The 12,968-nt window shown below is 42.3% G+C and overlaps 1 protein-coding gene and 1 non-coding gene across 4 annotated transcripts in view; both read left to right on the top strand.

The window, feature by feature from the left end:
* Positions 1-7,001: 7,001 nt before the first annotated feature.
* On the top strand, positions 7,002-7,074 carry TRNAA-AGC (transfer RNA alanine (anticodon AGC)). The gene has a single exon. It is a non-coding gene; the product is annotated as a tRNA-Ala (tRNA).
* A 4,153-nt stretch (positions 7,075-11,227) lies between these two features.
* Positions 11,228-12,968, top strand: part of UBE2V2 (ubiquitin conjugating enzyme E2 V2) — a 29,788-nt gene continuing 28,047 nt past the window's right edge. For 2 of the 3 annotated variants that reach the window (XM_054814756.1, XM_054814757.1), the window contains exon 1: positions 11,228-11,378. In XM_054814756.1, the coding sequence (XP_054670731.1) occupies positions 11,363-11,378 (16 nt within the window). In that variant the 5' untranslated portion in view covers positions 11,228-11,362. The remainder of the gene's footprint in view (positions 11,379-12,968) is intronic. The other variant, XM_054814755.1, reaches the window with a different exon arrangement.

Raw genomic sequence — 12,968 nt, 5'->3', positions numbered from 1 at the left:
ACCAATGAAAAAAACCAAGCAATAAAACCCTAGGAAGATTTGCTACTTTTAGAAATATTTGCCACTGCTATTACCTTGTTTGAGGAAAATCAGCACAGTCCATCTGGGACATAATATATTAGTACAAAATGCTATAATATGGATCAAAGGATCAATGTTGGAAACAGCTTAGCCAGGCAACCTAAGTAACTTTGGTTAGCAGCAGCAGCCACAACAGAAGCTTGCAAGGGCCCAAATAATTCATATTAAATATGCTGCTTTTGTAAGAAGTACAAAACCATAATGTTCTTTGTGCGTATTTACCAGATTGGCATTTAAGTTAGACTAGTGCTAAAATGGCAGTGAGCTCAGATGTCAGCTCGGAGGGAGATCAGACTACCCTTTTATGCTACTCTTCAGGATCTCTATCTGGACCACACAAAAGTCACCATCATGATTGCCACCCATAACACCCCAAAACTTGACAGGAAAGTTGAAGTACTGAACAAGACATCTGAGTTACCATTCTCCTTCTTTAAAAGCATCAATGGGTTTTAAATTTCTGTCTAGATAATCACAAGGCTTCCAGATCAACAAAGATTTCATTCTGTTTCCAGATGGGGAAACTGTAAGTCATATATTAATATGATTATGCATTTAGGTTTCTTTTTTAGGAAAATGGCTACATTCACATCACAACTTCATCCTCTGATTTTTTTTTTTAATACTTGACATCTCTACTAACATCATGAGGGTTTAAAAAAGGTTGCAACATCATAATGCTTGTGCACAATACCCTCCTTGAAATAAGATGGAAACATAGAAAAAAATGTATTATTCATTTTACATACCATCCAGCTTCAGAAACCCCTTCCAAACAAACTGTTTAATAATAATAAAGATAATAAAAAATAAGGTTGCTACAAAAGCAGTGAGATTGACTATGCCTGAATCCAAATGGATCTGCAACCTTTGTCTTCTAAATCACCACTGTAACAATCCCAATTTTGTCCGCATTCCCTACAACTCCAGAAAGGAGAGAATGTGCATTGGTTACGCCTAGAGCTCTGTGCAGGACACCTGGCTAATCAGCTATCACTAAACAGCACATACAGTATCTTTCCCATATTTTTTTAGAGGCTATGCAGAGCCATCAATTTCCAGAAAACACTGAACAACATATTTATCTTTCAGATTTTTATCCATCTTTCATTGCTGGTGCAAGTTAACAGGGGTGGGAGTGACACAGACTTCCCTAGTTTAGAAGATTAAGATTCCTACATCCTGTGGATTTTACTAACAGAACTATCTACTCACTAAATAAGAATTTCTCCACAATAATAGAGTAGTCTTAAGAACAGAAACCTCATCTAAACAAACAAAACAGAAAAAATCCCAAGGAACTCGTTATGTAGAATGATCTGAAAAACATGTTCAAAGTGCAATGTTCAAAGATTACAGGTTAAAGGTACACTGAACTCACTGAAAAGCAGTGTGTGTTTAACATCTGATTATTTGGGTCTATATGAAAATCTGAGAGCTTGTCTTTTTTTTAATTTATACACCACCACACTATATAGTCATTTTAGAACTAGAACAGGGAAACCAGACCTATCAGTAGAAGAGCCACATTCACTGATAAAGCTACATGCTTACAGTGTACTCAAAACAGAGATATAGTGCAAAACCATCACAACCAAGCTGAATTAAAACCACAGAAAGTTTGTTAGCACCCACTTCAACAAGTTCTTCAACCCATGTTATCCTCTGATTTGATTCTTCCACTTCTTTCTTCGCCTCAATGAAGCACTCCAAATAAACTCTGGCTGAATAGCATGAGAAGAAAAGAAAACAACAGCTATTAAATTTTTACTAACATAATGTAAGACTGGTGGTGTAGCAGGTGCTAAGAGCTATCAAAGGAGAGCTGGAGCCTGAGTCATGGCAGCACAACACAGTAGCTAGAAGTGCCCCAGAAGAACCCGCACACCCACCCCCCTCCTCTGAGGAGCAGCACCACCCACAGCACCTCCTCCTTCAAGCAAGCCCCCCCATGACCTCAAAACTAGATTTCATGAGACCCACTAAGACGACCACCACAACCAGAAAACCCCTGAATAAAAGGCTGCAAACAAACCTCCTCCACCAGCTTTGTCTTTTGATGGCCTCAGCCGGAACTGGCTCAGGCTGACAACAAGCTCCACACAACTCCCCGAAGCCGCAAATTCCCACCTTCCCGCCCCCTCAGGGCCTGCCCTTCACACAGCGCTTCCCGACACCGAGCACCGCCCCGCCCAGTGCTAGAACCTTCTGAGGCGGTGCGTGCGTCCCCCCGCCCCCCACCTGCCCCGAACAGCCACAGGCGGCTGCTGGGCACCTGCCTCCCTTCCCCCTTTTTTTTCTTTCTTTTTTAAACATAGATGGCGGCACAGAGAGGCTGTGCTGGGAGACTTGCCATCGTGTGAACGGGAAAATGCTGTAACTTGGTCTCTTCTTAGTCCTTGAGGCTATTGTTAGGACGGTGGGTAAGTCTTCAAAAGAAAAACCTCACCTGTGTGGTGAGCCTTCCTGGCGGCCAGCTCTAGTGTTCCCCTCAGAGCTTCCTGGTGCTAAAATTATCACTGGGGGAGAAGGCAGTGTTGGAAAGAGTGGATTTTGTCCTGGATTTCCCAAGTGCAATGGCTGTAACAGGAATAACAGATTAGTCTGTATACCTTTAAATAAATCTACTTTAATTTTCAGACTAAATCCATAATTAAGCTTATGCTCATGCATTTTCCTAGGCATGGCTTTGAGGGTGGAGGTTGGAAAAAGTAATTAAAAATGTGTATATTGATCTTTTTTTAAGGAAGGTAAAATTCTTGTCTTAAAACCACACTCCTGGTGGTGTCTAGCATTTGAGAGCATGACTCTTAAATAACTTGGATATACAATATATCTTTCTCTGTCACTTTCCTTTTTTCTTAGAAATTATAAAACTTAAGGCTTGTTTGCAACTGTAAAAGCTTCTCCTGTCTTACGAAAAACTCTTATCCTCTGAAGCTTTGACACCAGACATCAAGTTAACTGAGCAAGAAAAGGCAATTGTATTAGAAGATGGAAAAACCCACCTTTGATTTATCCTGCTAGCAGGCTTGGTGAAATTGTGTAGGGTAAGCTGCTGCACTTTGTACCCTTCTTCCTCAGTTCCGTGGAGTCTCTGAAGTTTTGGCAATAAGTATCTCCTGTGCATTTGTAACCTTGTTATCTTTGCACATTGCTAGATATGCAAACAGGCTGCCCAGGGAAGTGGTTGAGTCACCATCCTTGGAGGTCTTTGAAAGACTTGTAGATATGGTGCTTAGGGACATGGTTTAGTGGTGGAGTTGGCAATGTTAGGTTTACGGTTGGACTCAATCTTACAGGTCTTTTCAACCCTAAAAGATGCTATGATTCTATATTTTTCTGAAAAAAAGTAAAAGAAGGAAGAACAGGAATTCAAAAATTTCTTTCAGCAAGAGCTGAGCTATTTTTGGATGGCAGAAGCCTTTCTGTAGCTCATGAGTACTCTTTTTGCTAAATGTTGTTAGTAAAATTGCAGCTACTTCAGCACTTCTCAAATGAATAAAAGGTTATGCAAAAAAGTTAATGGTATTAGACAACTTGAAACAAGATCAATGCAGACTTTGAATTTTTTACTAGTCAATTAAGATTATAGCAACATTTGAATTGATAGTAGCCATCCCTATATTTTCTGTGAGGAAAGCTTTATCTTTTCTGAAGATAAAGACAAAAATAAGGTGACTTTGTTTAAACCCCTTTAGAATAACAATGTGCATCCAGGAAGTTATTCAGGAATGCCTGGTCTAAATATGCGCTTTGTCATAACTGCTAAAAATTATTGAGCTTTACCATAGAATAAGTAGTGTTGGTTAGCTACCTCATTCTAAAATTCCTACAGATGATCAAGCAAGCAGGTGCTATTAGGCCCAGATGAGAGCCCAAAGGTGGTTGATTATGCCTAAATAAGAGCCCATGAAAAACATGTGCCTTACAAAATCCAACTGAAGTATCACAGTTTCTACTACAGGTTAAATACTTGCGATAAGAAGGCTTCCCCAAGTGAGAAATACGGTTGCAGTTTTTGTAGCTTTCCTTGTAACCATCCAAAGACTTTATTTCTGGGTTGAATTTTTTTTCATTTAAGTCTGATTTGAGAGTTATGTGCAGCTGATGATACCTTTCAAGGGTCTCCTTAAGCTTTGTGTTACAGGAGTTGATCAATTGTTTTAATTAACTTTCAGAAAGAACAAGGAGTTTTTGAGACAGAAAGCTATAATGTTTTTCCACCTAGTGTTTTCAACACAGAAAATGTGCTGAAGCTTCTCTGCATTTCTAGCAGCTGCCATAGAAAAATGAATTATTTATATGGCAAAGATCTCTCCTTACTTCACAAATGTTACAAATACATCAATTTCATGCTATTGTTAATCTTGAAAACATTCTACAAATGTTAAAAAACCTATACACAATCATTCACTACCCGCCCCCCCCCCCCCCCCCCCCCAAAAAAATTTCTTGTTTTTAACTCTGGTGGGACTAGCGTTATTACTAAAAAAGCATCTATCATAACTTAAACTTACAGATGGCCATAAATCTACATCAGCTTTTTCTGATTATTACTTTCACTTGCACCATTCATGCTCTTAGAGCTGACAACTAACTATGTTTTTTTCTGAATAGCATTATTCTTTCTTCCCCTTCCTATCTTCTTGTGGCTGGCACTGTCAGGAGATCTGTAGCAAATCAGTGCTAAAGCATGTCAAGCGCCGAGTGGATGCTGCCACACAGAGTAAAGCCAGTGGGTTACTTTCAGGCATTCCTACTTTGTGGAGCCATCTGCCAAAGAATCCAGCTCCAGGAACAACTGAATGCAAAGGGACAGTAGCTCCAAGCTACGTGTCAGGGCTAATGTACATAAACCAGCAGATTCAGTATCACCAGAAGCCGGTAAGACAATGTGAGAACAAGCCAGACCAGTTGGAAACCAGTCAGGTGGCGATCTTTTCCTTCATGCTCACAGTGGTTTGATTTCCCTTTAGCCTGACTTAGACTTGATGGATGAATAACACCTCCCATTCTGCAGTCATACTCCTCTGGAGTGAGAAATTAGCTTAACTTAGTGAAGACTCAATGTCTGGTGTAGTGTTGACACAGCACAAGAACAGTCTACCTTGTAAGTGAAGAAGTTTAAGCAACAGTCAGAATGTCACCATGTGGTAGATTATAGGCTATATAGTTTGGCTTTGTGTGCAAGAGTCCATAGAGCCTATGGAGAAGAGCACGAGTGCGCAGTGCATGTGGAATCAGGCAGAGTTCATAAACTCTTCTTACCCCGTAGGAAACTAGAGTCCCAGTTCTTGTGCTCATTTTATATGCTGTAGCAAGCTTATGTTTTCAAAGAGATACCTGAGGAGAGACTACTGTGGTTAAAATAGTAAGTAGGGGGAAGATGTAAAGTGCAACTGAGCCTGGGTTTGGTTGAGCTCAAAACACCTGGGTTGATCAACTCTGTGCATGTGCAAGTTGTTACAGATTCCTTCACATTGTAGTTGAGCTCAAGTTCGAGGCTGTCTGCTGAGAGCTTTCCAGCACATCTCCCTGATCACACTCCTCCTTACATCTGTGTTTCAGGTTGTGCGCTGGGTTCAGGGAAGGAAGCAGCAGCCAGGAGCCCGGGGGAAGGAGGGGATGGAAGAGGGGGGCGGATGAATGGCAGGGGGATTCGGGAATACCGAGGACAAGGGTTTCTGGAAGGGGAGAAGGCTGTTGAGAACCTGGGGAAGCAAATGCAGGCGCAGAGCGGTAAAAGGCGAGGCCCGGGCAGGCCCGCGAGATAGTACAGCTGCCGGCCGGGGCCCCTCCGCTCCCCGGAACGGCAGGAAGCGGGACGGCTTCGCCCTCGCTACCCCCTGGCGGCGGCCGGCCTGGCCGCCTGGGGCCGAGGCCCTGCTCCCGTGGGGGAGGGGGGGCAGCGCCGCTTCCCCGGGGCGAGCGCGTTGCGCATGCGCCAGCCCTCCTGCTCTTAGCGGCTGCAGACAGCTGGTGTGGCGGGTCGGGGGCGAAGGTTTATGGTTAAGCTGGTGTAATTCTTCCAATTTTCTGACAAATATCGGAAGGAGGACTTAAGCAGTCAGAAGCTTTTTCCAAACATACGAATTGGGCTAGTAGTAGTAATAGATAACTATCTCTCTCTAGATCTGCATTTTGAGTTAAATGCTTGCTGTAAGCAAGTCAAGGTGAACATTAAAATGGTAAAGATAGCTTATTAGTGTACATCATTATGTTCCTTGATGCCTATGATGTAGGCTTTATGCTCTATGTCAAGCCCTGCTTGGGTGTGTTCATTTTTTAAAAAGCCAGTGTTTTAAGGCTGTTAAGAGTAGTGTATTAATTATAGGGAAGTGCGTTTGGTGAGGTAATAAATAAGAAAAATACAGATACGTTTTAATTTCGCTTGACTTTGTCACCCTAGAGAAGCCAGATACTTTCCAAAAAGATGTGTGTGTACACACACACACGTGTTCAGGTTTTGACTATAAAACTCTGTTTTAATCAAGCATACAATATTTTTTACTCATTAAACATTTCCTGAACCAGGTTTTTCATGTGTATGCCTTGAGAATTGGAGAGAACATGGGTTTCCTTGTTTAATTTGGAACAATTGTTCAATAAAAGTTGGGGTTGTTTTTTCAATAACTCATTTGGTTTCTTGTATACAACTCAAATCTTTTTGAGAGTTTCTTGTATGAAAACAGGTAAATAACAAAGACTTGTGTTAGAAAAGAGATGAATAAGATTATTCTGGTAGTGTATACACTGAAAGATTTATCATGATTCCAGCTGTGAGTTGCAATCAACTTGTTAAGTAGAAGGAATGACTCAGCAAGAAACAATGAATTTATAATCGAAAGTGTTTGCATTGTAGTTCTTGGTAAGCCTAGAGTGTGTAACTGTAAGTTTCAAAGTGTCTTTTTTCAGGTGGGGAATTAGCTCAAATGGTAGAGCGCTCGCTTAGCATGCGAGAGGTAGCGGGATCGATGCCCGCATTCTCCAGCATATGTTTTCAACATTTACTTAATTATAAACTAAACAGCAGCATTAAAAATATTTCTTATTTACACTAAATTTTTCTTGTATAATGGTATAAAGAAAAACCTGAAACAATTGTAATCTAAAAAAAGTTAACACATTGTTTCAATGTTTCATTTTTTCTTTTCAAAATCATGTTTGTTCTTTTGCATACAGGAAGAAAAAAATATAATCATTGCATGAAATACCAAAACTTACTGACATTTAATACAATAATAAACAAAGTGAACAAATTATAGAGAAAAATAAATGAGGGTTTTTTAATGTGCCCTTAAGTACTTGGTTTATGATTTCATTCATTAGTTACATTTATATTTGTTGTTACAGTTTAGTGTATAATGAAAAAAATTCTATTTCTGCTGTGAGCAATACTCATTATTTTTGTTCTGGTTTGGTCGTGTGGGCTATTTATAGAATATTCTACCCCAGTTTTTAATAACTGTTACCCCCGGTAGCAAGATTGTGTCCTTTGCTTGTGAGTTTTCACATCCGTGAAGTAGCATGGAATTTTCTCTGTAAAACTACGCTTGCACATTTTAAGTCTTCGTGATACTTTTTTTTATTCTGATTTGATTTTCTTACTTGCTCATTCAGGTCTTTAACTGTTTGTAACTCCAGGTTGAGGCAGCATGAGGAAAAGAGCAAAATGTGCTTCCTATAGATACATTAAATTTGTGCACTCATGATCTTGGGAGCACACATATTAAAACAAATGGAAATCAGGAAACAAAAATTACAAACTGAGTTTCAAGTTAAGGAGCGAGGAGATACTGTGCTGCATGGCTGTGCAGGTAGCACCTGTGGAGAATGTAAGGGAGCTTGGAAATCTTCCCATGACATTACAAGAAAGGAGTTAACCTCTGGATGGATGGGATAGAAATTGAATTTGCTTATTTTTTTTTGTATTCTCCATGTACTGGAGAGAGAAGAGGTATTGTAACTTTAAGACTGCTGGACACTTGTCATTAAAATGAAGCCTATTGGAGAGAAGAGTGTTTATGGTCTTCAGGAGTCCTCTCTGGGCTCAGGTAATGATTTAAATATCCATTTGCTTGCAATGAGACTATAGTAGTTTTCTATGTGATTACTATTGATTCTGTGTTTCTGTTACTGCTTAATAGCTGCCACTTTCTATGCTTTTATAGAGGATGAGTAATGTTGCTCTTCTCAGCTAATCAGACACAAGTTCTGCACAGATGGAATGAGAGAATTTAGTGGGGCTCTGTACAGGTACAGTCTGCAATCACTCGCAGAACTATGGCTTCTGACTGTAAGCTCTCTAGACTAATGACTGACTGTTACATTTATGCCCAGATTCCTGTAATGGGGCTCTTTTGTCTGTTAGGGCTTGTAAATGCACCATGATAGGAATAGAAGAGCTTTTTCTCATCCCATGTGGTGTTTGATGTCCTTACTTTTTAGGTAAACTCTCTTGTGAAGAATTCACTGGATTGAGAGAGGCAAGGGTCCTAGCTCCCAAAAGCACTACCTCTTGTGGGAGGAAATTACCTGATGATGGGTAAGTAGTTTCCGGAGCCCCGTATCAAAGGAGTGACTACTCTGGGTCTGTCTGTGCTTTCTGAGTCAGAAGTTGCACAGAGATACTCTATGTAAAGAACTATGAGGGAATTCAACTTTTTTGATTTTTTTTTATTATTATTGCCATTCACACAGACCTATGTCCTCTGTAATATTTGTGCTTAAATGAGTTACACTAGTTAGTTATTCATTCTTTGAAAAATAATTTGTACTAAACTTGCTGGAAGTTAATATTTTCATATGCCAGTGTTTGCTATAATCTGAGAAAGGGGAATAATTATTCCTTACTTGTCTTTTCTCAATACTTTGCTCCAAATATTACTTAGAAAATCTTTCTGGGGTGGGATGGAGCTTGGGGACCGTCATTCTGGCAACTCTGGAGACTGTTTTATCAAGAGGGCTGTCTGTAGAATCTGCACTCAGAAACCTCAACTCTGCGAAACACTTCTTTTAAATAAATCTTTTCCACAACATGATTGTAATACATTGATTTTCTGCACTGAGCACGCTGCAGTTCTAAGTTTTCTTACAAGGGATGCTGTGTGATATTTGACAATAAAGTTTACAAAAGGTTTTTGCTGTAATGATTACCATTACCCTATTTTGACCAAGTTGTAAGCCGAGGTTGCATTTCAAAGACCTCTTTTTTTGAAGAGAGAGAGATGACTTCATTACCACGTGTAAACACTTGATAGCTTAGAAGAGAGGGACCTTACATCTTTGAATGTGTTCAGCTTCTAGTTGTCAGGTATTTTTCCTCTCAAGTTCAGTGTTGCAAAAAAATACATTTTATCCCAGTAAACTTCCCACAATGTCAGAAAAGTGAAACGAAAGAGCTGTTAGTCATTCAGCACAGGGTTCCTCACCTAGGCCAGCGACCTTATGCTTCTTTCCCTTTTGGCCCGTGTTTTATCTTTATTTCCTGTGGTTGCAATTAGCATTGAAATAATTTGTTGCAAATAACCATAAGATGGGACCCACATCTAGTGGATGGGTGTAGTCATAGTTGGACTGTGGAGGCTGCTGTGTGCTTTCAGAGGCTCCTGGAATACAGGCCTACAGCCCTATGTGTATCATGTCTCAGAAGATATGCAGGTGTACTATTCGTTGTTAGCATAGGATCACTGAAAAAAGGAGGACGAATCCTGAAAAAACAAGGGCACAGGCATTGGGCGGCCATAGTGTGGCTTTCCAGCCTTGGAGACGAGCAGGTTCTAGTTCTACTGCAAGTAGAAGTACAGGCTGGGGAAATGCATTTTGCTCCTCCCGGCTACATTCAGGATAACTGTGGTGGGTAAGGTTTGTGTAGTGGTCTCCCATATCCCTTTTGCACTTGCTCTTGATCACAAAGAACAGGAAAAGAAGGACAGCTCACGTGGTGTTTCCTTTGGTTCAAGGCCACGCTGTTTTCTCCAGTGATGTTATAATAGAGGAGAAAAATCTTTAAATATTGTGACTTTTTTTTTCAGTATCCTTCTTGTTTCCACTAAAAGAAATATTGAAAAAGGCTACAGAAGAGAATCCCTACAATCAACCTGTTGTGACAACATAAAGTTCCACAGATCATTAAAATGCAACTTAAGAAATAGTTTCACTGTACTTGGAAAGCTTACTTCTAATTCTGTTGATGTGAACATTGAAACTACTGCTTATTCCTGTTATAGAAATCTGGGCAAAACTAGTAACTTTATAAAAGGAAATAGAAATCAGTGGAAGAACTAAAAGCTATGGTAGATTTTTCATTTTTTATGTATGCACAGGTACCAACTGCAGTGTTGGATCTATAATGAGCCAACAAAGGAAAAATGGAAGGAGGCAGACTGGTATATGTGCAAGGATGGTAGCAACTTCGTTGGGGAAGGCATTTCAGGTTAGCTGGAGGAAAAATGTTTTGCATCCTTGCTTTTTGATCTCCACCCGAAGGATCTGTAAATGAGTGTAATCCTCCTTGTAAACTGTAAAGCAAAGAATGAAGCGTTTTTCTAAGATAGGATGTTAAGAACAGCATTTGGTCACTTGTTAGCGATGTATGTGGGGGACAGTCATTTTTGTGAGAAAGTCACAGGGACCCTGCGCTCGGGCTGCACCGGGTCCTGTGTGTGCCCTTGCTGAAGCAATCTCACCAAACCCGCAGCAGTGGTCTCTGACTCCTCCTGCTGTAACCATCTGCACAGGATACAAAACGTGCCCTATTTCAGGTCCGCTCGCCCTCTGTGTGTCTTCGGGGAGCTTTGGTGAGCGTTTCCTTCACATCCGCGTGGACACTGACAGGGCGCGCTCAGATGCCGCTGTTACCGAGGCTGCTGCCCTTCGCGGGCCTCGCTCCACTGGCTCTCTGCAAGGGAAGCTGCTTTTTCGTATCCGCCAAGAAGATCCAGGCGCGCTGCCGGGTAGGAGGCGCCGGGCGCTACCGGCAACGGACGCCTTGGGCAGAGCTCGGCGTTAGTTCCAGGGGACGGGCGGCCGGCGGCGGGGCCAGCCCGGGAGGTGCGCGGCGCCGGGGAAGGGGGCGGCATGCCGTGTGGGCGCGCGTCGGGCCCCGCCCCCTTTTGCCCTTCCCCCTTCGTTCGCGCGCTCCCCTGCCCCGTGTCTTCCCGCGCGCGCCTCCGTGCTCCGGAGTTGCAGTTGCCCTGTGGGAAGTGACGGGCTGCGTCAAGCGGAAGTGACGCGCATCGCGTGCAGGCCCGGACCGGTGGGGGGGGGTTTGGACAAGATGGCTGGATCCACAGGTCTGTGAGGGGGGGGTCGGTGGGCCTGGGGCTGGTGCGGGAAAGCGGGGCGTCGGGCTCGCGCTCGGGGGGCGCCCCCCGCAAGGGCTGGAGAAGTCTTATTTCTCGGGGAGGGGGGCGAGCCGCCTCTGACGGGAGCGACCGGAGTGGGGAGGAGGTGTCTTCTGACAGGGGGAAAAGAGAAGGTACAGAGGCGCCGGGCCGGGTAATGCTCCAGGCACGATCCCTCCCGCCTGTAGGTCAGCGACGCCCCTGTGAGAGCCTAGCCTAAGGGGTGAATGGTGGGAGAAAGGTCTCCGGTGTCTGTAATGAACGTATGGGGTGCTGGAAAAGACTTATTTACTGAGAGGAATGGGTAGATGCATTTGCGCACAGGGAAGGGGGGAGATGTCACTAGCCTGGTAGAAATGCTGGAGGCAAAATATTTGTACTAAAGACTTGTACCAGTGTACCATCTGGTGATTATAGGTATCACGGGATAGCAGTATCTAAAATTGAGGATTGTCTCTTTCCCCTCTTGATGCAGCGGAAAAGGGGTCAGGCCTGTGATGTGTTTTGGGGCAAAGGTACTTCAGTTGGGTGGTGACTGCAGCATGGTGGCGGAGTGAAGCATCTTGCTCTCTTTCACTAGCTAGCCATTGGAGCCAGAGGGTCTCCCTTATAGGCAAATGGAGGGGCAAAGAGCTGCAAGTCATCACGGGAATCCCATATGAGTAACCAGTATAGCATGTGTTGAGCATTTGCATGGCAGAATATTGTGGAAGGTGATGGCAAAGAAAAGGACGAGAATATTGCTTCAAGTACTAAATGCAGAAGTTTAAGCAGCACAATTCTACTGTCTTAGTTTCATTTCATGAGAGGTTTGAAATAGAAAAAGACCTTTCTCAGGTACAAAAAGCTGAAGTCTTCAGGGCCTCATTTCCCCTTCTCTCACCCCTGAGACTATAAGTGGGATTGACAGCTCAGGACAGAGGAATGAATTGACCTCAGTTGTCAGTCTAGGGTGAACATTGGCCACTATTTCATTTCTGCTCCTAATCCACTGGATCATTGAGGGTTTGAGACTATAACAAAACAGAAGAAACTTCTGAGTATTGAAACTGATCTTGATAACTTACTGTTGATTCTGTGGGGAGAACTTGGCCAGATTTTTTGGGGTAGGAGAGTCCTCTCCACTTGGTAATGTGACTCTGGGGATGTGGGATTGACATAGTGGAATTTGGTAAGGTTACAACAAACTGGGGCATATAGCAGCTCTTGAACCCTGTGAAAGAGCAGTCCAAAAAGATACAATATTGCCTATGATAAACTGAGCTAGAATGGGTATATCAGAGAAACTTAAGTATTTACTTGGCTGTGGATTACTGTATTTTATTTTGATAAAATTTATTGACTTCCTGGTATCTAAGTTTAAAAGGCTTTTATTATTAGTTTTATTATGCAACAACTCCCAAAGACTTCAGCTGGGCTCTGGCCTGGGATTTCCTGTAATGCACAGGAAATAAAGTTGGTTTAGGCATTTGGCATCACAATCTATTCAGTCTGGCTAGTGTAGAATATTGGTTACTAAAAATTTGTATAGTAAAAAAA

This window comes from Grus americana, chromosome 2 (genome assembly GCF_028858705.1).
Source record: "Grus americana isolate bGruAme1 chromosome 2, bGruAme1.mat, whole genome shotgun sequence".
In the NCBI taxonomy this organism is placed as follows: Eukaryota; Metazoa; Chordata; class Aves; order Gruiformes; family Gruidae; genus Grus; species Grus americana.
Note: the sequence above shows the minus strand (reverse complement) of the source record. Positions and strands in the feature narration are given on the sequence as shown.